The 26,707-nt window shown below is 45.5% G+C and overlaps 1 protein-coding gene across 1 annotated transcript; it reads left to right on the top strand.

Annotated features, from left to right (window-relative positions):
* Positions 1 to 20,082: 20,082 nt before the first annotated feature.
* Positions 20,083 to 26,306, top strand: STMN1 (stathmin 1). Its single transcript, XM_055332927.1, has 5 exons — positions 20,083 to 20,151; positions 21,806 to 21,880; positions 22,369 to 22,541; positions 25,098 to 25,289; positions 25,785 to 26,306. Exons 2-5 carry the CDS (start codon positions 21,868 to 21,870, stop codon positions 25,854 to 25,856), a joined length of 450 nt encoding a protein of 149 aa, XP_055188902.1. The 5' UTR covers positions 20,083 to 20,151; positions 21,806 to 21,867; the 3' UTR covers positions 25,857 to 26,306.
* Positions 26,307 to 26,707: the final 401 nt, after the last annotated feature.

Here is a 26,707-nt window from a genome sequence, read left to right as displayed (position 1 = left end):
TGAGTCTTGGGATCGAGCCCCGCATCCGGCTCCCTGCTCTGGGGGGAGCCTGCATCTCTCTCCCTCTGCCTACCTCTACCCCTACTTGCTTGCTCACTCTCTGTCAAATAAAAAAAATAAAAAAAATAATGAAGTCTGGTGGCCCTCAGATTGGTTCTCTCGTGCATTCACTCAGTGCTGGAAAAAAATGTTTATGGAATACGTCCCCTGTGCCAGACACTGTGTTAAGTACTGAGGACCCAAGGAGATCTCCAGGCTTTGAGGAATTCAAAGGGAGAAGAGACAGATCTAAGCAAAGAATTATGGCACCTAGATGTGAGGACTTTAAAATGATGTCCACAGTTGAGGAGACCTTTCATCAAGGTGACCCGAGGTGCTATGGAATGTAGAAAGGGTGGTGGTGAGCCAGGTTGGGATCAGAGAAGGCCCCAGAGAAGGAAGAGGAGTAGGAAGGTGATAGGGTGTGTGTGGAGGAGGAGTGGCAGAGGAAATAACATACCGTGTGTGGAAGAGTAACGTGAGTGCCGTAGGTGGTTGGAGCATGGGCTGTTGGAGGAGGTGAGGTGACTGTTTTCTCATGTCGGAATGGAGCCTCATGGTCACCCTGAAGTTCTTTTTGTGGCATGTTTAGGTATGTATGTCTGTGTGTATTGGGTTGCCTTTCTGGGTTACAAGAAGCCCATGTAAATGAAATCAGTGACGAAACCTTATTATGAAGTTCCATTGGAGGAGGAGAGATTTTTTTTTCCTAACTGACGTGCTCAGGATCTCTAGCTTTTTTTTTTTTTTTAATTTTTTTTATTTATGATAGTCACACAGAGAGAGAGAGAGAGAGAGAGGCAGAGACACAGGCAGAGGGAGAAGCAGGCTCCATGCACCGGGAGCCGGACGTGGGATTCGATCCCGGGTCTCCAGGATCGCGCCCTGGGCCAAAGGCAGGCGCCAAACCACTACGCCACCCAGGGATCCCAGGATCTCTAGCTTTTAAATCAGTGCAATGCTCTTCAGGTTATAACCTGAGCCATAGGGTCCCTATGTCTCTGTGAGCACCTAGTCATGTTGGTGATTCCTCAGAGAGAATCCACTTGCTTCAGTTTGCTGCAGACTGGCGTAACTCACCCCATGACACAGGGCCTTCAGCCAAGCCCCCATGGCAGAAATTGGTTTCCACTGGGCCCGGCATCCACCAGGCCATCCCATCCCAGGTCCAAACAAGACTGATTTTCATCACAATCCACTATAACTTTATACAGAAAGAACTCCTCAGGAAGCCTTCCTCAGAAGGGGCTGTGAATAGGGCAGGTAACTTAGCTTTCCAGAATTCATCTCATGGATGGCATCTAATCTGCAATGGACTATGTTATTTATTTTGTGAGCCCCTTACAGTTGGGACATTAGGGTGCAAAGTTGTACTTTCAAGATTTCTTTTTTCTTTAGTTGATCCTAATCTTGACCCAGTTTCCCTGTGTGGATTTCTGTGTCGAACAGAGTTGGAGCCAAGGAGGAATCTTTGGAGAGCACAGTCCTACTTCACAGATGGGGAGAGTGGGGCCCAGAAAAGGCAACAGACTAGCTCAGAGTTGCACAGGAAGTTAGCTGCGGGGCTAGGCCCAGAACAAGGTCCTCTGATTCGAGTCAAATATTTTTTTGGTTGGTGTATAAAGGTGCTTCTGTGCTTTAGAAGTGTTCATGAACGCATCTGCTGTGTACAAGGCAATATGCCATCCTGGGAAGAGACAGCCGTATAATCTCTGCCCTCTAGGAAGTTTACAGCCAGGGTAGCAGAGCACAAATAGAAAAAGATAGCTGTTTGATTTAAAATGGCCCTGGGTGAAGGGATCCCTGGGTGGCGCAGCGGTTTGGCGCCTGCCTTTGGTCCAGGGCGCGATCCTGGAGACCCGGGATCGAATCCCACATCGGGCTCCCTGTGTGGAGCCTGCTTCTCCCTCTGCCTATGTCTCTGCCTCTCTCTCTGAGTATCATAAATAAATAAAAATTAAAAAAAAAATGGCCCTGGGGGAAGCCAATATAGTTAGGCAAATTTTACTACATCCAAGGGAGAGATCTATAAAACTCCGAGTGCCTGCCAAACCCATGAGTTTCTGAGAGAGGTAATCATCAAGATTTTATGTTTAGAAACGAATAAAAAGGGGCACCTGGGTGGCTTAGTCAGGTAAGTGTCTGCCTTCGGCTCAGATCATGATCCCAGGGCCCCTCTCCCTCTGTTGCTCTGCCTGCTTGTGGTCTCTTGCTCTGTCAAATAAATAAATAAATAAATAAATAAATAAATAAATAAATAAATAAATAAACAAACAAACAAACAAACAAATAAATAAATAAATAAATAAATAAAAGAGGTCGGTCTTGTTAGAACCAGATAGGCCACAGCAGGACTTCAGGACCAGCAATAGGCCAGCAGGGAGCAGTGAGGAGCCTGAGGGAATGAAAAGGAGTAAGATGGGGGACCTTACTGCAAGTGAACCTATTCTGTAAACCATCTATTCTTGCAGATCCCTCCTGGCAGCCCAGAGCAACCAGGGAGCAGGACAGGGGTCTCTGAAACACAAATCACCAGTGGTTATAAGGCCATTGGGCAGGAGGCTGTTTATCTTTCCTCTCTCTAAGTGGGTGGGGTTTATAGAGGACACATGGAGTATTTTTTTCTGGCTGGCCCAGTGTCCTTCCCATGCAATGGCTAGGGGATGTGATCAGAGGCTGCTGGGAGTGGCAATTGATTGGCTTCCAGAAAGATAAGTTAAAACTCTGCTCCAAGGTAAGCTCCAGAGCCTGGACCCTGGCAAATTAGTCTTTTGGCCTGGTTGCCATGGAGACAGACAGGCAGCAGCTGCGCTGGGAAAGGGACCAGCAGCTTCACCAACATCTAGGATTCTGAGACAGCTTTGGAGGGGGAGGGAGCTTGACACCGCCCTTTCTCCCCCAGATCCAGAGGCTCCTGTCTGTCCCACTGCCCGTGCCCGGACTCAGAATCTGGTGAGTTGCCAGGGTCACAAAAGGAGCCATGGCAGTACTGGCTCCCAAAACCCTGCTTTCTTTCCTTCCAGGCCAGTGCCCTCCTGCGGCACCATAATTGTCTCCTGTTCGGCTTTTGGAGCAAACAGATCTTCCAGTGCTGAGCTCCTAGGCCCTGGGAGGGTTCCCTAGCTTCTTCCTTCCAGGTGAGTCCCAGAGTGTTGGCCACCGGAGGCCAATTTGGCCCCACGTCCTGTCCTGTTGCAGTCTCTCTGGAAAAGCTGGCAGAGGCTGTGTGGGGATGTGACCAGCCATTGTCTGGGAAAGGAGCTTGAAGCTGAGCCTCCAGGGAACTCTGCAAATGATGGGGCTTATTGTTCTCTCATTTGATGCTACACTGATATCATTAACGTGTGGCTTCGAGCCCTGTCCTCCCTCTCCTGATGGAAACAGTCCTGGCTCTCCCTTGCTATGGGTTATCTCTGGAAATTGAAGGTGGGAGAGAAGGGGCCTGGAATCCGGGTCGCCTGAGTCCACTCTCCCAGCAGGACTGCCAGAGGTTGTGTCTCAGCGTCTTGGTTTCCTCCTCTTTCGTAAGAGGAGAAGTGAGCCTGGTATTGTCTGGGGCTTTGCACGCCTGGGCGGTGCATGTGACCGGGATTGTTACCTAAGAGAGCAGAGCCCTCAAACAAGGACATTGGAGAGCTGGAGAAATCCAGAGGCGGCTACCGATCAGCCAGGACTTATGATGTTGCTGTTTTAATTATGAAGGTAGTTTGTGTGTGGGTGTAAAGAAAAAGCCAGTGCCAAAGTATATAAAGTAAATTAAGAAAATGACCCATCACGTCAAGCCCCATCCCCAATTCCTGCTAAAAACTAGTGATAATTTTGGTATGTATCTTTTCAGATCTTTCTCTATGCATATACTTTCTCCCCATATTATGTTGTTTTAATTACACAAATGATATGAGAACACAAGTTTATAAAAGAAACAAACACCGCACATAAATGTACAGTCCGAAACAGAAGTCTCCTTTTTAGTATATTCCTTTCACCAAAGACAACTACTGGTAAAGTTTAACATCCTCCATACAGTTAGGTACAAACACAGAATTTCAGCTTTTCTTTCTTTAGTATAAATGCAATCATAACATCCATATTCTTCTGCTAGAGGCTTTTCCTGCCACAATATGTTACCCTGGGGCACCTGGGTGGCTCAGTCAGTTAAGTGTCTGACAATTGATTTTGGCTTAAGTCATGATCTCAGGGTGGTGGGATCGAGCCTCGCCTTGGGCTCTATGCTCAATGTGGGATAAGTTAGAGATTCTCTCTCCCTCTCTCCCCCCTGCTCCTCCCCTGGTGCACACTCACCTCTCTCTCTTCCAATAAATAAATCTTTAAAAACATATGTATTACCCTGTAAATTTTTCCACATTGGTATAGCTACCCATTCTCCATAACTCCATATTGGATATTCTGTACTTACTAAATACTCTCCTCTGACAGACACTTCAGTTGTTTATAACCTTTTGTTATTAATATTATGCTCTGAGTATTTGTGTATCTATGTAGGGTTTATTTCTAAAAGTAGAATTGCTAGGTTAGTATGTTTGTATATCTTTAATTGTTCTGAATACTGTGGGAATTTATTTGCAAGTGTCTTTATTTTTTTAGTTATCCAAGACATGGATGCTCATTGCAAAAAAGTGGAAAAATATAGAAAGCTGTACAGGAAGAAAAAAATCATTCACAATCCCTCCACCCACTTGCCACAATTGTTTACTTCTTGGCATGTTTGCTTCCAATTATTTCCTATGTCCTACTATTGTTACAGTGATCAGATCATACTGCAGAAATAATTTCTGTCCAACTTTTTTTTATTTAACATAATAAACATTTTCCTATGCCACTAAAATACTCTTGTGAGCATCCTTTTTTATGATTTCATGATCAGCATCACATGTACATACCATAATTCCTTAGCTCTTCCTCTATTGTTAGACTTTTGAGTTGCCTACATTTTTTTCACTGTAATACCTCAATGAATATCTTTTTGTATAAATCTTTGAAATCCAATAATTTCCTTAAGCTAGAGTCCCAAAAGGAGAATTACTGGGTCTAGAGGTAGGATTTTAGTGAATCTATCTCTATAAGTGGAATTCTGAATTACTAATATGCATACATGGTACATAATTCCAAAGGTACTAAAAGTTACACAATGAAAAAAAAGTCTTTATCATACTTGGTCCTTCAGCTGTGGTATTCTCCATAAAGGCAACACTATTATGTTTTGTGTGTGTGTGTGTGTGTGTGTGTATCTTTCTTAGGGAAAAAATATATGCATATAAATACACACGTATATACACACATATATACATACGTATATATTCCTTTTTTGATATAGAAATAGCATATTAGATTCATACTTTTGTATTTTTCTCTCTTCACTTAATAGTTCCTGATGATCATTCCATAGATAAAAAGAACTTCATTTTCTAGAAATATTGCATAGAATTTAATTCTATTGCAATGTTTTTAGGTTGGTTCCATCTTTTGCTGTTTGAGCGGCACAGAATGAATGTCCTTACATATATACTATTTTGACCGTGTGCTACTGCATCCATCTATAGAACAGATTTCTTTGAGTGGAATCTCTGGGTCCCTGGAAATGTGCGTTTCACACAGTGCTAGCTAGTGCGGTCTCCTTAGAAGGTGCCAATTTCCTCATTACAGGGCAATGACGGTTTTTAAAGCTCTTGATTCAAACGGCCAAACTGCTTTCCAGAAAAGTGTTACCCATTTACACCCTTGCCAGCAATATACCAGCACCCTGTTCCCTCTTCCCACCGAGTAAAAATAGCAGGCTGGCGTTTGTGGTGTTTGTGCTGGGTTGTCATTTTTTTTTTCAAAAGGATCTGCGAAAGACTAGTGGAAGTGAGCAAATAGAGTTAATCTTTTAAACTTTTAAAACTCAAACAGTTTTTAGAACACAGGATCTGGGGAAATTTCATAATCCCACTTTTGCCAGTCTACGCTTGTGACCCTCGGAAGTTGCTTCTCCTCTCTGAGGCTAAGGGCTTAGGATCATCCAGAGGAGGAGATGAGCTAATGCACTTAGTCCAGTGCTTGGCATATAACAAGGGCTCAAAACAGGGTAGCTAAGAAGAAAAGTTTGCTACGGAAAAAATGCCAGCCCTCCACGTAATCCCAACTGTGAGAGGAAGGGAGCCTTCCAGGCTCTGAAAAGGAGGTTGGGCGGTGCCAGCTTTGTTCTGTTCTTCAAATTCTCCCTCTGGTCTTTCCTGCCTTGGAGGAAAAAAAAGGGGAGTGGGGGCGATCTGGCGACTAGCCCCCGGAGAGAAGCATCTCACTCTAGGACTAGCTCTTGGGAGGGGCTGGGACCTGGGACCTCACGCAGACTCCCCTTGTGCGCCTCCGAGGAGCGTGCAGGCAGGGGTGAGGCTTCATGCTCCGTGGGGGGGCCCGGCGAGGAGCTTCCACAGCCGGATCTGAGCCTGGGAAGTGAGAAGTGCTGACCCAGCCCTGCGTTTCTTACTGCGAACTCCCCGGCAGGCAGTTGCCGCCTGTGCCTGCCCGGGTCCAGCATCTCCGAGCTGCCGCGGCGGCCGCGTGCGCGCTGGCTGGGGGGATCCTTGCGACTTGTCATTAGCGCGGTGCTCTGCAGCGCTCGCCACCTTCCAGCCACTCCGGCGTGGCTGCAGGGCCCGGCCGGCGCCAGCCCACCCTCGAGGTGCTGCAGGCGGAAGGGAGGGGTCGCCGGGGCTCGCGCTGGGAGCGGGATGCGGCGGCGGCGGGCGAGCCCGGGAGGCGGGCGGGGTGGCCTTCCTGGGCTCCGCACCTGCACGAGGCCCGCGGGGCCTGCCCTCCCCCACCTCCCGGAGCGGGGCTGCTGCCCTGAAAAATCAGCTGCTAGAGACGCCATTTCTGTTCCCACCCTAGTCTGGGCCCGAAGAGCCAATCATGATCCGTGCGCGGAGCTGTGAGCGCTGCAGGTAGAAACCGCCTCGGGTGGGAGCACAGCCGTGGAGCGCAGTGAAGCCATTTTCTGGGAGGATTTGGAGTCCTTTCCACTCACAGTATAATCACATGCTGGAGAATTTCATCCATTCCCTCCCCACCCTCCCCCTTATACTACCGCCTTCCCCTGATTTTCCAGGGAGACCTGACAGTGATGACATGGTGTGGTGCAAAGATTGAGCCCCGTGGAACCAGGGGCCTTGGGGGGCTTCGTTTGGCCCCGAACCTAACCTGCTCTGTGACTATGAGAAAGCGGTACAACGCCAGGCCTGTCTTCCCATCTACAAAAATGCAATGAGGAATAGAGTTAGACCATGTCAAGTACTGGTGAGGTGGTGGGGAAATAGATTTAAATACCCTGTGCCCTGACGACTCTATTTCTTGGTCTCTACCCTGGAGAGATACTTAGACGGTATATTCAAGGAGGCTGGCCACTGCAGGATCATATCTAATAACAAAGCACTAGGAACAGTTCAATGGCCATCAACAGGGAAAGTATAAAGAAGAGTGTATCTCATAATGGGTCACTATGTTCCAGTTAGAAGGAATAAATTGGATCTATATATGCAGGCACACAGGCAGAGCTCAAAATATATGAAGACAATAAGTGACAGAATGATGCACACAGCATAATTCAATCTTTGCAGTATATCAAACAGAACTGTGATATATTTAAAAATATGTAATGCTTTTTTTTTTTTTTTCTGAAAAGATACACTCCCAACTCCTAAGAATGTCTTTCTGTGGGGAGAAGGGCAGGGAGTTGGAAGGGAACTTTAGCTTTCCTTGTAACATTCTGATTTTTTATTTTTAAAAAAATGATAGTGGGTTCATATATTGCCTAAGGAATTTAAAACTATACAGTCATAAAGAAAACACTGGGAAACACATATGTCAAAATGTAAACAATGATTAATTCCAGCTGGTGGGGAATGTAAGTAATTGTTTTCTTTTTTGTACTTTTGGGGGCTTGTTTTAGTTTTTAAAATGCAGGGGGGGGGGGAATCCCTGGGTGGCTCTGCGGTTTAGCGCCTGCCTTTGGCCCAGGGTGCGATCCTGGAGTCCCGGGATCGAGTCCCACATCGGGCTCCCAGCATGGAGCCTGCTTCTCCCTCCTCCTGTGTCTCTGCCTCTCTCTCTCTCTCTATGTCTATCATAAATAAATAAATAAATCTTTAAAAAAAAATAAAATGCAGGGAAGGGGTTCAAGAGTGATTGTATGACCCATTAAATCCCTCAGCTCAGAGATCCTGCTTGTGATTCTTGGTCAGCATCCCTAAAGTACTTGCCACACCCTGAAGTGTTTTCAAGGGCCCTGGTGTTCCTGCCCTGGCCATTCCCCAGGCTTAAATCCAGTCTTACCAGTTAAAACCCGAGAGCTGGAGCCAGCACAGACCACTAGCAGTTCCCTACCATGCTTGGCTGACTCTTTCTTCTGGGCATTTAGTCGCCCTGTTTCCCCTTCCTGGCACTTTCTTCCCCTTCTAGAGATGACCAGAAGCCAGAAGCATAGTATATTCGCTCTCATAACCCTCAGAAGGAACCTACCCTGCCATCACCTTTGATTTCAGACTTCTAACTCCCAGAGCTGTGCAACAGTACATTTCTGTCAGGGGTGCATGGGTGGCTCAGTTGGTTGAGCGGTGGACTGTTGATTTCGGCTCAGGTCATGATCTCAGGGTCGTGGGATCGAGCCCCACAGTGGGCTCTGCGTTCACCAACGAGTCTGCTTGAGGATTCTTTCCCTCTCCCCCTCCCATTGCTCTCTCTCTCTCTCTCTCTCTCTCTCTCTCCCTCTCTAAAATAAATAAATCTTTAAAAAACAAAAACAATAAATTTATGTTGTTGAAGCCACCACCCAGCTTGTGGCACTTTATTAAGGCAGTCCCAGGAAAGTAATACATCGCACACCCTCCTGCTTAGATGAGGGCTTTACTCTCCAGAGATCTGAGTTGGCAGGTGCCCATGCTGAGAATGGAGGTGAGGGAGGGGGCGGGCGGAAGACCAATTAGGAGGCTGCTGTGGTAATCCAGGAGCATGGTGGGGTCTGCCAAAGCTCAGCAGTGCTGATGCTTACTAATCGATACAAAGGCTTAGCAATAAGCCCGTGAAGGTCTGTAAATCAACCCGAGTTCCAGTGACACGTTAGCTTTTCTTCTCCTTGTGTATTCTCTCTTGTACAGCATCCCACCCTGCTCCTGACACCCCAGCCACCCTGACCTTCCCAGCCTGAATTCTACTCAGTCTATACTTGCACCCACCTTCCAATGGGTGTGATTTCAGCAGGCTTGGTTTCAGCTTCCTGTGACAGCTGTAACCTCTGTTCTCACTGAATTGCTAAAATTGCTGATAAATGCCAACTGCTTGGAGGTTTTGTAAGTAACTGGGAACATGTTCCTGTGCCAGGCCCTGGAGAAATTGTCTGTGGAATGACCCAGAAATTTAATGAATTAAAAGTAACTAGTAACTCCCCTCTGTTTTTAGGACTATGGGTCCCCATTCAAGAAAAGACTAGACCTTATGAAATGAAAGCCATCCTCCTGACCCCGTGTGGGAGGAACAGTCCACTTACTTGTCCAAAGCCCCAGAAACTCAGGAGAGGGCGAGTGCTGCAGCCTCGCCATCCACACACCATCTTTCTTGTTCACATTTTGATTATTTGGAAAAGGGTAGGTTGGAAGAAATAGTAGATAGCATTGTTTTCAGCCTCCACATGAAAGAAATGTCACTGGGTAAGGAGGCACAATGCTACCTACAAGGTGGTATCCCAAACTGGATCCTGGAACACGAAAAGGATCTTAATGGGAAAAGGGAGACTCCAATTAAAGCCAGCCATTTGGCGGATAGTACTGTACTAGTGTTAATGTTTTAGTTTGAATAAATGTTCTATGATTATGTAAGGTGTAAACGTTAGGGCTACCTGGCTGAAGGGCATATGAGAATTCTGTGTACTGTCTTTGCAGCTCTCTGGAAATCTGAAATGATTTTAAAATTAAAAGCTTTAAGCGTTTTTAAAACGAGTAAAAAAATGCATATGTTTAAATGTCCCTGGGGTGGTACTTTTTTGAAATGCAATAGATTAATCCTCAGTTATATTGTCTGACCCTTGGCCCTCCGTGTTGTTTAGTGGTCAAAGAGACATCAGCCAAAAGATTCAATATTTGCTTGAATGTCCCTTCATGACCCTGTAGGAATATGAGGAGAAAATCATATATAATCCTGCCCTCAAGGAAATTCTTCTCCAGTGAGGAAGACAAAGATGTGTATGGATCGATCGACTCGATACCAGGCATAGGAAGGGGGAGTCAGATGAATCAAGACCCTGAGGGTGGAAAGAATGTCAATAGACACAAAAGTCAAGGGACTCAAGGCTGAGGATTTTTTTTTAAAGATTTATTTATTTATTTATGATAGAGAGAGAGAGAGAGAGAGAGGGAGAGACACAGGAGGAGGGAGAAGCAGGCTCCATGCTGGGAGCCCAATGTGGGACTTGATCCCAGGATTCCAGGATCGCGCCCTGGGCCAAAGGCAGGCGCCAAACCGCTGAGCCACCCAGGGATCCCAAGGCTGAGGATTAGTATCAGCAAAACACTGAGACCTAGGTGTGTAATTTTTCGTGGAGCTGGGAATAGTGCAATAGAGCTAAGATTCGGAGGGGTCAAGGGAAGGTAGGGGTTTCAGAACCATCCGGGCACATAAGATCAGTCAGGAGGACAACATTCTTTTCTGTTCTGAAAATATAATTGTTTCATATTCATAGAAATAATGTATGTCCACTTTAAGAAGTTAGGAAATTCTAGAATCATACAAAGAAGAAAACTGAACTCAATTGTTATTTTACCCTCCATGCAAATAGTTTGGTGCATTTGATTTTGTTCCTACTTGAGTTCATATTGTACACACAGTTGGGTAGCCTTTGTTTGTTTCTTTCATTAGCGTAAATATCACAAGCCTTTCCCATCTCATTAAAGAAGATTCTTGGGCAGCCCCAGTGGCTTAGCGGTTTAGCACCGCCTTCAGCCGGGGGCGTGATCCTGGAGACCTTGGATCTAGTCCGGGATCGTCCTCCCTGCATGGAGCCTGCTTCTCCCTCTGCTTGTGTCTCTGCCTTTCTCTCTCTGTGTCTCTAATAAATAAATAATATCTTAAAAAAAAAAAAAAGAAAGAAGATTCTTAAAGCAGGAAGGGAGTCTACCTTCCTCCTAATGCAAGAATTCTTCTTGCATTCCCAGCAGCTCAGCTGACTGACAGATCTTTGTCTGGATACCTCCCATACCAAGAATCTCATTCATTCTTATGACGTCCATTCTGTTGTCATTTAGGTCCTTCCATGCATCTTAGTCATGCTACCCTATAACTATCCTTTTTTGAGACGACAGATCTTCAAATACATCAAGAACTAAAGAGTCTCAGAGTTTAACTGATCTTGAGGTAGATTGCAGTTACTTCATGGAGGATCTCAAATGCCAAGCCAAGGATGATCCTCGGGACCATAAATCCAAGGGAGTCATCAAAAAAAATAATTTTTTTTTAAGGTTTCAGGAATTTTTATGGTTCTCATATGATGTGCCCCAAAGCTTAATTCATCAAATATTTTCAAAGAGAAAAGTAGCATGATCATAGCTGTGCTTGATGATTAATACTGCAGCTGTCACCTACTGAGGGTTTATTATGCATCAGACACAATGCTAGGTACTTTACATTTTGTGTTTCAGGCTGTTGTTCCTGACAACAGCCCTATGAAGTTGGAGCATTATCCCGATTTCACAGATGATGAAATGCAGGCCTGAAAAGGGAGAAGTCATCTGCCCAAGCTCACACGAGTAGTAACTGAACATGCCCTGCAGCATCATTTAAAGCACAGGATTCAGATTCCTGTTGTGACATGGATTAGCTGTGTGACCTTAGGCACATGTCTAAAGTTCTTTGGGCCTTTCTCCCCAATCTGGAAAATAATAGGGTTAGCCAGCTAAAACAATTTAGAGTGATCGCTAAAAGCATAGACTTGGAGCCAGGCTGCGAAAGCTCTGCACTTCTGTGTAGCCTACTTGGACTAGTGATTTAATCTCTGCAGGCTTACTGCTAACATTTGCCACACCCAAGGCAGAAGCATAAAAGAGAAGCCCATGTACCTTAGCTCTAAGTACTTAAGAGTTATAAATCATGTTAACAAACTTTTAAAAAATATATGTTTTATCCTTCTACCTTGACAGATATACCACCATAATACCCTAGAATGCCAGGGTTTGAGTTGAGAATTGTTGAATTCCTTGGAGTTCCAGGTCAGAGCGTGATAGAGCCAGCCCCCTTCATTTCCTCTTCCTGGTCCTCATGTCCAGGTTCTGTCCATACCCCTTATAAGTAGCCAGCCCTGCACTCAGGCAGGAAAGTTTGCCCTTGAGAGGATGAACCAGGGAAGGGGCTGGTGGAGATGCAGAAAGTGGACTCAGGCCATTTGGGCAGGGAATTCTTGAGTCTTGGATACCCAGAACATGGTTTAAAAGGGGTCCCAGGTGGGCTTGTATCCTTGATCCTGGGGGACCACTTGCTTGGAGGGTAGAGTACAGCCCTTGAAAGTGCAAGGACCCTGTTTGACATGCCTAAGGAAGACGCTGTCTCTCTGCCTGTTTCCTTTAGGATAACCAACTCATCCAGGTTTGCCTGGAACTTTCCTACTTTTAGCACTCAAAGTCCTGCCTCCCAGAAAAAACCCTCAATCCTGGGCAAATCAGGGGAGTGGGTCACCCTCGTTTTCTCAGCTTTACTATTAGGTTAATAATATTTCATAAGATTGTTAGGAGGATTAAATGAGTCATCTCATGGAGAATGTTTAGACCAGTGCCTGCCTCATGGTAAACATTCTGTAAGTATGTTAGCTATTATCCCTTTTTCTAATTATTTTTATTGTATTAAAATACACATAAAATTTGCCATCTATTTTTTTTAAGATTTTATTTATTTATTTGAGGGAGAGAGAACATGTGTGTGTGTTCATGTGTGCATGGTGGGGAGGGGCAAGAGGAGAGAGAGAAAGAGAGAGAGAGAATCTCAAGCAGACTCCCTGCTGAGTAGGGAGCCTGGCATGGGGCTTAATCCCACCACCCCAAGATCATGACCTGAGCCGAAATCAAGAATCAGACACTTAACCAACTGAGCCACCTAGATGCCCCTGAACTATTTTTAAATATTCAGTTCAGTGATTATATACATTCATAATGTTGTGCAGCCACCATCACCACTCATCTCCATAACTCTTTTCACCTTGCAAAACTGAAACTCTGTCCTCACTAAACAATAATCCCCTAGTCTCTCTTCCCCCTAGCAGCAGCAATCATCATTCTACTTTCTAAATCTCTGATTTTGACAACTCTAAGCATTTCATATAAGTGGGATCACACTGTACTTTTGTCTTTTTGTGACTGGTTTATTTCACTGAGCATAATATCCTCAAGCTCCATACGTATTATAGCCTATGTCAGAATTTCCTTTCTTTTAAGGCCGAATGATATTCCATTGTACAGACATACCACATTTTGGTTATCCCTTATCTGTAAATGGACTTTTGAGTTGCTTCCACAGTTTAGCTATTGTGAATGATGCTGCTGTTAACATGGGTGTACAGATATCCTTTGAAAACCCTGCTTTCAAAAGAAAGAAAGAAAGAAAGAAAGAAAGAAAGAAAGAAAGAAAGAAAGAAAGAAAGAAAAAGAAAACCCTGTTTTCGATTGTTTTGGATATATAGCCAGAAGTGGAATTGCTGGATCATATAGCAATTCTATTTTTAATCTTTTGAGGAACCTCCATACTGTTTTCCACAGCAGCTATACCATCTGATGTTCCTGCCAACAGTGCACAAGGGCTCCAGTTTTTCCACATCCTCTCCAACACTTGTTATTTTCTGTTTTGTTTTGTTTTGTTTTTATAGTAGCCATCCTAATGAGCGTAAGGTGGTATCTCATTGTGGTTTTGATTTGCATTCCCCTAATGATTAGTGAGTGATGTTGTGCATCTTTTCATGTGCTTATTGGCCATTTGTTTATCTTCTTTGGAGAAATGTCTGTTTAAGGCCTTTCTTTGTTCACAGTTGAATTAGGTTGTTTGTTTGCTGAGCTTCAGGAGTTCTCTCTGTATACTGGATCGGAATCCTTTATCAGATATATAATTTACCATTATTTCCTCGCATTCTGGGGGTTGTCTTTTGACTCTATTGATATTCCTTTAATGCACAACATTTAAAATTTTCATGAAATCCAATTTATCTATTTTTTTTCTTTTGCTGTCTGTCCCTTTGGTATTATATCTAAGAAGTCTTTGCCAAATCCAATGTCATGAAGCTTTTGCCCTATAGTTCCTCCTAAGAGTTTTATAAACATTTAGATCCTTGATCCATTTTCAGTTGATTTTTGTATATGATGTGAGGTAAGGGCCCAGCTTCATTCGCTTGCATGTGAATATCCAGTTTTCCCATCTCCACTCGTTGAAAAGACTGTTCTTTGCCCATTGAATGAGTCTTGACATCCTTGTCAAAAGTCATTTGACCCCATAAGTAAGGGTTTATTTCTGGGCTCTCTGTTCTATTCCATTGGTCTGTATGTCTGTCTTTATGCCAGTACCACCCTGTTTTGATTCCTGTAGTTCTGTAGTAAGTTATGAAATCAGGAAGTGTGGGTGCTACACCTTTTTCTTTTTGTAGCTATTATCGTTTTAAAGGTTCCATTTTACTAGAAAATGCTAACTTTCCATAATTGGAGGCTTGGGTGAGAGAGAAGGAAGAGTGGAGTTTGACTAAGTTTTAAACCTGGAGGGTGAATGTCTAGCAAAGCCATCAGCTAAATGGGAAATTGTAAGGGTTAGAACATGACTGAGAGGACTGACAGGGGCAGTGAGATCTTGGCCATTCCAGTCACGCATTTAATATGGGTGTACTTTACCACATCCTGTTGACTCAAAAATAAGAAAATACGTTGTCAGTAATTACAACATGCTATTTATTGACCATGAGGCACAGCTGATTTCAGAGACACAAAAATGTGAAAAGGATGTCTTAGGATTAATTAAATAAGATCCATGCCAAGCATTATGCCAGGCATCATGGGAAGGGAGCAGGATACAGCTAGGAAACAGACCCTGCCTTCAAAAGGTTTCCAATCTCATAGCGACATCTGCAGACACTTCTACCGTAGGATGGAGTCAGAGGAGTACCAAAGCTGTTCTGAGATCAGCTGCTGCTTGTCAAGTATTTATAGGAGTTATTAATATAGACAGAATTGACAGCCACGTCTTTCTTGGGATTTCTAGTCCTCCCCCTCCTTTTCCCTGATGCCTGAAATTTCTAGGGACAAAGCCTTTCAAACCATTTTTGAATGAATTGATATAATGAATTCAAACACCACAGAGTAAGTGTTGAACTAGTACAACTCCTGTGGAAGGCAATTTGGCACTATCCAAATTATAGATGCATTTGCCCTTTGACCTCACAATACCACTCTAGGAATATGTCTTGCAGGTATACTTACCAATCTAGAAAATGCCATATATATAAGGTTACTCATTACAGCAGTGTTTGAAATAGCAAATAATTGGGAATAACCTAAAAGCCACAGATAGGGCATAGGTTAACTAGATTATGGAATATTCATAATAGATCCCAGGTCAAAGAAATGCTTGCTGTATGAACAGGGAAAAGATCCCTGACCTATATTGTTAAGTGAAAAAGTGCTGAGTGCAGAACTGTTCCAGTCGACCTACCATTTGTATGATGAAGGGGGAATGAGAATACACATCTACAAACTTGTTGAAGAAACTCTAGGATACCCAAGAAACTGATGACAGTGGTTATGGTTGGGGAGGGTTGGTGGATTTGGCAGATGGGGACAGAAAATGAAGGAGGACTTTTTATATGTTATTTCTAAACTACATGACTGGGTTATCTAAAATGTTAAATTGGGATGCCTGGGCGGCTCAGTGGTTGAGCATCTGCCTTTGACTCAGGGTGTGATCCTGGAGTCGCAGGATAAAGTCCCACATCAGGGTCCTTGCAGGGAGCCTGCTTCTTTCTCTGCCTATGTCTCTGCCTTTCTCTCTCTGTCTCTCATGAATAAATAAAATCTTAAAAAATCAAATTAACTGAATTTTTTAAAATATCAAATAGGAAGAGTTAACCCAGTGACTCTGATTCCCCCAGAGTCCAGACTCCCAGAGTCCACAGTGTGGGAATCCATCCATCCATCCATCCATCCATCCATCCATCCATCCATCCATTCATTCCATAACCTATAGTAATCAAGAATCTTCTTGGGGCACCTGGGTGGCTCAGTCAGTTAAGCCGCTGCCTTTGGCTCAGGTCATGATCTCCAGGTCCTAGGATTCAGCCCCGCATCAGGCTTCCAGCTCAGTAAGGTGTCTGTTTCCTCCTTTCCATTTGTCTCTCCCCTATTCGTGTTCTCTCTCTCTCTCTCTCTCTCAAATGAATAAATAAAATCTTTTTTTTTTTAAAAAAAAAAAAAGAACTTCCTGGATCCCTGGGTGGCGTAGCGGTTTGGCGCCTGCCTTTGGCCCAGGGCGCGATCCTGGAGACCCGGGATCGAATCCCACGTCGGGCTCCCTCCCGGTGCATGGAGCCTGCTTCTCCCTCTGCCTATGTCTCTGCCTCTCTCTCTCTGTGTGTGACTATCATAAAAAAAAAAAAAAAAAAAAAAAAAAAAAAGAACTTCCTTGGGCAGCCCCGGTGGCACAGCGGTTTAGCCCCACCTGCAGCCCGGGGTGTGTTCCTGCAGACCCCGGATCGAGTCCCATGTCGGGCTCCCTGCATGGAGCCTGCTTCTCCCTCTGCCTGTCTCTCTCTCTCTCTCTCTCTTTCTCTCTCTCTTTCTCTCTCTGAATACATAAATAAAAAATCTTAAAAAAATGAAATAAAAAAAGAACCTTCTCTAGCAATAACAGTTGACACATTCCAGGCATTGTGCTACACGCTCTCATGTACATTATCTCATTTAGTTCTCATCACCCCTCTGTGGAGCACGTGTCTTGCATCACAGAGGAGGAGACTGAAGATGACAGAGGTGGTTCTTGCCTAAAGTTGACAGTGAACATGCAGGTCCCACCATCCTGGGCCAGGCCCAGTTCCGAGCATGAGGGATGACAAGACCAAGGCACGAGCCCCGCCCTCTTGGACTTAAGAGCCTCATGAGGGAGACAGGTGTATAAAATAGCAGATTCATCAACAGGGCTTGCACAGGGAAGAGAGTTAGAGCACAGAGCCAAGGATTAGGGGACAAAGGGAACGGAGAGGCTGGGGACAAGGTGAAAACCTCTTCCACAGTATCCTTTTGCCAAGGACAGGGCCCATAAGTGCTGGAACTCAGTGACGCCCATGTGAGAGACAACCCCAGCAGCCTCAGAACCGACAATGAACAAAGGCTGTGGTGCTCTGTAAGAACTGAGGCGATCTGACAACAGCCTAGCTCGTTTGATCAGTGTAGACATCCCTTCTAGACTTTGAAGCCTGAAGTGCTCTCCTTTAGCTGTCTACACAGATCAAATAAGCTGGAGGGCTGCCATATCTTGACTTCACTTTGTGCTAATCCATAGTCACAGCCAGCTCCACAGCAATCCGACCAAACCATCTGAGCAGAGGCAAAAATAATTCTCATGGGCAAAGATAGACAGTTCCAAGATGTGAACGTTAACTCCTTGCTGCCACTTCAGGAGGGAGTGGCTTTTGAAGTTAGTTTTAGCAAGCTTCCAAGGAAAGGAGCTCGTGCCCCTATCCAAAGTGAAGTGGCAAAGCTGTTTTCTCTTACACTTGAAAGCTCTTCCTATTCCAGGGCTCCTATAGGAACACCCATAAGAGTTGACAATGAATAGCTGTGGTCTGGCTCTCAGAAAAGCAGCCCCACCTAGGAAACAGGGATCACCTCACCACACCAGCACCTTTTATATTCAAAGGATCGTTAAAAAGATCAACCTGACCCCCCACTCCCCACCACCACCATCTCAGGCCTCAAGCAGTAGTGAGGAGCTCAGGAAATCCTTGTGGCAGGACTAGGCATCTAACAACAAACCCACAAGCTAAGTAGCATCGTTCGTTACAAAAGATTAAAAAATCTACATGAGTTCTAACATCTTCCTTCCTAGCTGTGGTTTCCATGGAAATAGACATCTGCTCTAGGGAGAAAGGAAAGGTGGGGGGAAACGGTGTAAGTGCTTTAAAATAATCAGTGTTTTGAAAGATTTATTTTTTTTCCTGTCACAACATTAATAGAAGTGTAAGATTTTTGCATGGCAATTTCTTGCATTTAAGAGAAATATGCATCAAATGGGTGGAGCCTTCCTCTGCAAACCTCCAGTTCAAGTACAAAGACTTCGAGATAAAGGCTGGTTGAGGATAATAGACCTCTTGGCCTTGGGTTCCGTGCTCATTTGTGTTGCCTGCCAATCTGTCACTTTCCGGTAAGCTCTTATCCCCACCTCTCTCCAGCCTTTCTAACGATTTCTGCGATTTTGCTCAGAAAACTGACAGATGGGAACACCTGGCTGTTTTGTGGCTGGGTTTGGTCTGAGAGGGAGAAGGCTTGCAGGGCTTAGAATTTGAATTATTCCTGGTCTTGCTCACATGCTAAGGGAAAACCACTTTGATTGGGGGCGGGGGAGAGGCTGACCCCACACAAGGGCGATTGTTGGAGTAAATGCCACAACAAGCATATTTCAGGCAACAGCGAATTGCTGTTTGTTTTGTGTGGTGTGTCTGCTGCCTATATGATCCAGTTTTCCTTATCTTGGCACCTAGTAATTATATTTATCTCTAGCACATCCCCAGTGACTAGGTGGACGTTGGAAGTCTTTTAAAATTAGGACTTTTGTGTCTGCAGAATTAGTCATATTTGTTTCTTGGTATGGGGAGACCGAACTCATCGATTAATAAAAGGAAGGTGTCTTTCCACCCCGTCAGGATCTCAAAGCAGGTGCTTTGGTGTAATGACCACCACCGGAAGACCAAAGACACAGCCTTGGTCTGGGGGAATGGGAAGAGGGATCTGGAAACCATGTTCATTTTATTCTTCTTCTGGCCTTTCTGTGGGAAGAGGGAGGCCGGTCATACTAAGACAGCTCAGGTCAGACCAATTTCCTTTGTGGCTCTGCTGTGTTTCTCATCAAACCAGGCCAGGAGGAACCGTGACCTTCTGGCTCCCCCTTTTGTTTTGATTCTTTAAAAGGGCCCAGCACTGCACTGGGGAGCACGTGCTCCAAGAACAAAAGCAACACTTAACTGGCAGTCTGTGTTGTCTAGAACTGCTATTGCTCTTCCTTCCCTATCATCAGGCGAAAGGCTAGGGAGAACAGATGGAGTCTGCATTTAAGCTGAGTAACTGTTCGACCAAAGGAGATCAAATTCCAGAGCCTCACGCTTTCCCCCCACAGTTCTCCGGTCACCAGCTCAGGGGACCGAGGATGGTAGCCAAAACGCGCCCGTGAGGAAGGGTCACGCCCGAGACCTGTTAGGACTGAGTGGGTAAGGGATTAATTATGATGATGTCACAATGCAGGTTACACGCGGGTGTCAAGGTAGGGCGCAGGGTTGCAGGGGGCCTCACAGGGGCAAAGAGTGGGTGTTACCCTGTAACAAGGGCTTGGGCGTCTTAGGTGGAGGCAAGGGGTGGGGCACCTGAGGGGCACTGCACTGTCCGAGTGTTGCCCTTGGGACCTTGCAGGGCACGTGGCTCAACGGAGGCGGAGTCCAGGGGGCCACCCTCGGAGAGGTAGGGAGGGACCCCGCCCCGCCCGGCCCCGCCCTTTTCCTAGGGATGGGGGTGCTGGTTCAGACCCTGGCCAGGGGCCACAGCATAGCCCTCTTCGGTGGCCAGACAACGGCCCTGGCCCCCTGCTCACACCCGGGGAGACCCCCAAATGCCCCCAACCCCTCGCATTGTCCGCCTGCCCCGCCAGCCTGGACTACACTTCCCGAGGTGCTCGGGGGTCCCGAGGGGCGGGGCCACCTGCGCTGTGGGGGAGGGGGCGGCACGTGCCGCGGCTCTCAGCCAATGGAGAGCCCGGTGGGGAGGTCACGTGCCGCTGTTTGGCGCTTTTGTGCGCGCCCGGGTCTGTTGGTGCTCAGAGTGTGGCCAGGCGGCTCGGACCGAGCAGGTGGGTGCGGGGCACTGGGAGGAGGCGACGGGAGGCTGGGGGCCCGCGAGAGGGACGCGGCCGGCGAGAGGGGCCGGGCCGGGGCAGTGGCCCCCTGCCGGAGGGCGGCGGGCGTGGCCGCGGGCCCCGAGTGCGACTGGCGGGCGGGGGTCGCGCCGCTTTGTGTGTGGCTCGGGCGGAGCCTCGGCTTTGTCCCCGCTCCCTGGGGGCGCGGCCATCGTGGGGAGGGGGCGCGGCCAGCTGGGCAAGCCCCGGGCGTTAACCCGGGGTGCCGTCGAGGAGGCAATAGGGGGCGTGGGCTCGCGTCAGCCCCGCTCCTTCCCGTTGCTGGCTTAGCCCCGCCGGGGTCCCCATTGTCTGAAGGGGCGGGGCGGCGCCTCTAGAGGGCCACGGCCTTAGGGCCGGACTGCGGGAGGCTCAGGCCCGCTTCTCGTCCCCGCTGTCGCCTTGGCCCAGTGACTAGGGCCGAGCCCGAGAGGCTGACACCCCGCGAGAGCAATCCTGCCCTCGCGGCGGGGGGCGCGGACAGCTCGGGTGGAGGCAGGTTGGGTGTGGGAGAGAAGGGAGGAGGTGGTGGGCTGATGGCTGAGCTACCCCACGGCCGGTTCCCGGGGCCTGCCCCACCCGCCGAGCCGCTGCGGGGGTGGGGGTGGCCTAGAGATGTTTTTGGCGGGAGTTGGGGGGGGGCGTCGGTGCGGAGCGAGCCCGGGGAGGGCGGAGTTACCCAGATAGGACCGTTAGCCCCGCCCATCCCTCCCCTTCCCACGCGCGCGGGCTCCCGGGTGTTGTGAGTTCCGGGAGATTCGAAAAGGCGCGGGGAGGAAGGGGGCGGGGCCAGGGGCCGGAGCGCAGGGCGTGCTCTGATTGGCCGGCGGCGACCACCCACTTTTCCTCCCTTGGACTGGGGCCACGCCCATCCTGGATCGGCTGCTGCGTCTCTAGCCTCGCCGGGGCTGGACCGTTTCGTTGCTTAGGATTTCAATTTCCAGCTGTTGGAACGTGCAGTCTTAGATTTTCTTACTAGCCTGGGTTCTACAAGGATAATGACCTGGGAAAAAAAAAATCAAGGAGGGATGTAGGATTTTTCATGATATAAACCTGTAAGCCTAGAGGTTCATAAACCTGATTAATTTTGCGCGCTGTCGGTTAAAGAGCTTAAGCCCCAAGAACAATAGGAGTTCAACATTATTGGTTAATATTAGCTTGGGCGTTTTGTTTTCCACCATAGCAGACGCAGACAAAGCAGGGGTGGGCATTTCATTTGCACAATGAATTGTAGGCAGTATTAAGATGGCTCCGGTCTCACTGCTGAGTTGAATCTGGAATATCTTTTCGCTTTTTTGGGGGGGAAATTTTTAGAGTTTTTAGAGGGAAAATATATTGACTTAACGTGTAATTTTTGAAATCCAAGATATTTTTTTGAGCAAGGAAGCTCAGTTGACTTGATTTTCTATACCCAATGTCCTATTCAGTTAAAATTTACCGGTGTTTCAGTATTGTCTAGATTTTTATTTTCTAGTTAATGATGGCTTATTTAATTAGTGGTAGTGATTTTTCTGAAACTGATTTATGTGGACGTGATTTGTGGTCCCTTTAGATCAGTGACCTAGAAATGCAAAGAAATTGATTGAATGCTTTTGAAAATCGTTTTCAGGGTTTTCCTTGCCCCAGTGGATTGTGTAGAATACACTGCCAGTCTCTTGTCTTCTGTTCACCATGGCTTCTTCTGGTAGGTAATCTATTTGGAAAAGGTGAATTATGATGGGTTTAGGATTTTATAATAGGAGATGGATTCAGGTCTTAAACCATTAACTGGGCACTTGTGTTTTGGTCTTCTCAAAAAACCCATTTTATAAATCAGAGAATTAATGAAAAAATTATCACTTGAATGTACTGAGATCTCCTAATTGTTTCACTGTTTGATTGTTTGGCTTGGTCTAGAGGAAAATCGTGGAGTTTTGCACCATTCTTTTGTTTATGAAAGTGATTGTCAAACACTGATTATCTCAGAATAGTATTTGTTAACTCAAATATATTGAGGTTTGGTTTCTTGGGAGGTGGTATTTAGGTAAGAATTTGTTGCCTGCAAACATAGCTTCTTCATCAGCCCTAATTCTATTCATTAAATTGATTTGGTTTTTAGAAAATTACAGTATAGCTTAATAGAATAGGAAAACCCCATTTTTTTGAATACATTATGAATATGATCAAATCCAGATATCCAGGTGAAAGAACTGGAGAAGCGTGCCTCAGGCCAGGCTTTTGAGCTGATTCTCAGCCCTCGATCAAAAGAATCTGTCCCAGAATTCCCCCTTTCCCCTCCAAAGAAGAAGGATCTTTCCCTGGAGGAAATTCAGAAGAAATTAGAAGCTGCAGAAGAAAGACGCAAGGTAAACATCACAATTCACAGAAAACAGGATATTTATTTATATAATGTGGCAAATCAGTTTTATTTCCGTAACAGGAGGAAAACAGAATTATAGTTAGATGTGATTATAACTGTGAAAATTATATATCCCAGCAGCTAGAGGAAAATACCAGGTATCATTTACTGAACTCCTACTATATATCAAGTCCTTTACTTCTGTTTTTCTCCTTTAACATAGTGTGACCCTAAAAGGGTAGATGTCTGAGATACTGAGATGAGAAAATGGTCTCGGGAATGTTGTCATTTTCCCAAGTCCTATAGTGAGGGAGTACTGGAGACAGAATTCAAGCCTAGGTCTGTCTGAAACCAAAGTTCCTGCTTCTCTTGCCTTCTCTTTGAAAAATAGATTTGTTGGGGGTGATTCTTTCCCTTTTTTTTTTCTTTTTTAAAAAAAAAAACCTGTTTGGTTTGTATGTGTGCCTGTGTGGTTTCTTGGTTTTTTTCCGAGAGCTATACAATAAAAACATTTTAAATTGCTGGTAATGTGATTGAGTTGCTCAACTAGTATAACAATATTGGGGCAGGTTTTCTCTTATCTAAGCAATTCTATAAAATACCATTTTGAAAAACAAACCAGAAAAAGGGCACCTGGGTGGCTCAATCAGTTAAGCATCTGACTCTTGATCTCAACATCTTGAGTTCAAGCCCCATGTTGGGCTCCACACTGGGTGTGGAGCCTACATAAAAAAAAAAAAAAAAAAAAAATCAGGGCAGCCCGGGTGGCTCCACGGTTTAGTGCCGCTTTCAGCCGAGGGTGTGATCCTGGAGACCCGGGATCCAGACCCATGTCGGGCTCCCTACATGGAGCCTGCTTCTCCCTCTCTGCCTGTGCCTCTGCCTCTCTCTGTGTCTCTCATGAATAAATAAAATATTTTTTTAAAAATCAGAAAGATCAACAAATATTAATATGCTTGTTATAGGAAAATTGGGAATCAGAAGTTTATATGTAGGAACTTAAAAGTATTCATTATCCTACTTCCCAGAAATGACCGATGTTAACATTTTGGTACATTTCCTTCCATTCAGTGTTACTCTTTTCATGAAGAACTTTATATATAAATTCTCATTCATTCCCCTCCAACCACCCTGACTGAGATGAGTGGGTTTAATTTTAAAATTAGGGAGGGGTGCCTAGCTGGTTCAGTCAATAGAACATGTGGCTCTTGGATCTTAGGGTCATGAGTTTAAGTCCCATGTTGGGTGTAGAGTTTACTTAATAATTTTTTTTTTTTACTTAATAATTTTTTTTAAAAAAGATAGAATTAAGGAAAATAGGCACAAAAGGTGAGGTAGTAACCTGCCCCTGACCAACACAGTCAGTACAATTTGAAGTCTAACACATCTAACCATACACATAGGCCTCTGTTGAAGCTGCTGTAACCTGTGCCCTATACGATTCAGTGCCACATGTTGTATGTATGTGCACTGACCTGCTATCAACACTGCAGTGCATTTCCCCAGGAAGAGTAGCAATGTTTCCAAGGGAGCTTTGTCTCCCACCTGCTCTTCTGTGCAGCTTGAGTTCTGTGGAGATCAATGGAGTTTTGTGGAGTTTGAGTTTGCAAGGAGATGCAGCCAATGGCTGAACAGAATTTTTTTTTTTTTAAGATTTTATTTATTTATTCATGAGAGACACACAGAGAGAGAGAGAGGCAGAGACACAGGCAGAGGGAGAAGCAGGCTCCATGCAAGGAGCCCAACGTGGGACTCGATCCCAGGTCTCCAGGATCATGCCTTGGGCGGTGCTAAACCGCTGAGCCACTGGAGCTTCCCTGGACAGAAATTTTCAAGGAATCAACCCCAGCCCCAGCCCCATAGTCACTAGCCTGTGCTTGAAACTTAGCACTGGGATTTTACAGAAGATAATGAATAGAACCAGTGGCAGGTATTCTGTAGTACTTCTGCAAGTTAGTGATGCTTCTAGGTACGTCGCAGTCTGTTTGGTAACACACTATATTCTGAGTCTGTTGAAGGAAGCACATCATGGCAACAGCTCCAGTGGCCTGGAAGTGAATGCAGCTTCCAAAGAGAAAAGAAGCTTTTCCTTGAAACAGAAATCCCTCTGGCTTAAATAGTAATTTGAGGGTTTAGTCTTAAATTCCCTATCATTCATGGTTTTCTTTTTATCGATATGGTTACATTTTTTATAATAAGCTAATTTTTCTTTGGGTGGACTTTGAAGTTCAATAATCACTTCTTGACAGTACAGTTCCATTCCTCCATGCATGTCATTCTAGTCCTCTTGTTACCATTAAGCAGTAAATCTTAGCCAGGATTCCCTAGAGAACGGTTGGGCAAGACTGAACAAACCTAGGCAGTTTTCCAAAGTAAATACAAACACTAGAAAAACACGATTTTCACAGTATTTCGATACAGATGACTCAGGCCCTGACTTAGGTTATGTTTAAAGAGATCTCAATTCCTGCCTTTCAGTCTTCTCGGTGAATAATTTTTTTTTCTCATTTTAAATAATGCTAAATAAACTTCAGAGAGTCTAGCCTGTTAACACATTTTTCAGTCCCATGAAGCTGAGGTTTTGAAGCAGCTGGCTGAGAAGCGGGAGCACGAGAAAGAGGTGCTTCAAAAAGCGATAGAGGAGAACAACAACTTCAGTAAGATGGCGGAAGAAAAGCTGACCCACAAAATGGAAGCCAACAAAGAGAACCGAGAGGCCCAGATGGCTGCCAAACTGGAGCGCTTGCGGGAGAAGGTTGGTGGTCCTGCCTTGCTTTCAGGGGATCAAGAGCTCAAAGTCTGCACCAGTGATGTGGCTCGAATTAATTGCCCTGAACAAGGTGTTGGGTGTCACTTCCTGTTTTGGGGCTTAAGACATTGAGAGGTGTCTTATCTTAAAATAAGATGGAGCGGGACGCCAGGCTGGCAGGTGACTCTTAATCTTAGGGTTGTGAGTTTGAGCCCCACCTTGGGTGTAGAGATTACTTAAAATCTTTACAGAAAAAAATAAGATGGCATACTCAATAATTTCCAGAATAATTATACATTCTTTGAAAGAGCAAGAGGAGGCTTGGTCATCAGGTTCCATGAGTGACCCAAGGAAGTCTAAAGATACTGTTTTAGAACTCTAATTACGGGCTTCCCACTAACATACGACATATGCCCCGATGCTGCTATTGTGCCTCTCTTGGGGGTGCACAGCCTGGTAGGCTTTGTTATTTGACTGACGGCCGGTGCTGTTTCTTTCCAGGACAAGCACATTGAGGAAGTGCGAAAGAACAAAGAATCCAAAGATCCTGCTGATGAAACTGAAGCCGACTAAATTTGTTCTGAGAACTGACTTTCTCCCCTTCCCCTTCCCAAATATCCAAAGACTGTACTGGCCAGTGTCATTTTATTTTTGCCCTCCTGACAAATCTTCTAGAAGCTGATGTAGGACTGTATAGGTAGATCCAGACTGTATGATGTTGTTTTCGGGGCTAAAGGGGAGAAATTGAAAAGTGTTGTACTCTTTTTCTAAAGTGTTGAAGTCTTTCTAACGTAGCTACTTTTTCTTGTTGCATCTTTTCTACTTCATGCACCCGGGGTGCTGGGTTAATGGCTAGTACTGTATTGGCTCTGTGAAAACATGTTTGTGAAAAGAGTATGTAGTGGCTTCTTCCAAACTGTTAGATGCTGAATATCTGTTCACTTTTAAATCCCAATTCTGTCCCGATCTTACCAGATGCTACTGTACTTGAATGGTTAATAAAACTGCACAGTGCTGTTGGTGGCAGTGACTTCTTTCTGTACAGGTAATATAAACTGTGAAGTGACAGAGACCCTCCTGGTTTCTGTTTGCTCCAGATCGGGGCCCTTTGGCCTCCAGAAATACCCAGCGCACACGTCGCTGCAAGTTCTCTGCCCTGGAGTCTCTCCCTGCAGAGTCCTTTGCATTGTCTTCGTCTACAATCGTCACTTTGTTTGGATGCCTCAGCCCAGATCAGCTGCTACGATAGTCTTTCAGATGTTTATTTGCAAACAAGCTTATTTTTGTTCCCGTGTCCCCGTTAAAAAAGGCAAATTGGAGGCATACGTGAGGTTTCTAGAGAAGGGTTTAGGGGAGGTCTCAAGATCCTGGTTAGAGGTATTTGACAGTTTACTGGCTTTCTGTTACAGGTGAGGGTGGGATGT

The sequence above is a fragment of the Nyctereutes procyonoides genome, unplaced genomic scaffold (assembly GCF_905146905.1).
Source record: "Nyctereutes procyonoides isolate TBG_1078 unplaced genomic scaffold, NYPRO_anot_genome, whole genome shotgun sequence".
NCBI classification, from domain to species: Eukaryota; Metazoa; Chordata; class Mammalia; order Carnivora; family Canidae; genus Nyctereutes; species Nyctereutes procyonoides.
The sequence above is the reverse complement of the archived record's forward strand: the minus strand, read 5'-3'. Positions and strand labels throughout refer to the sequence as shown.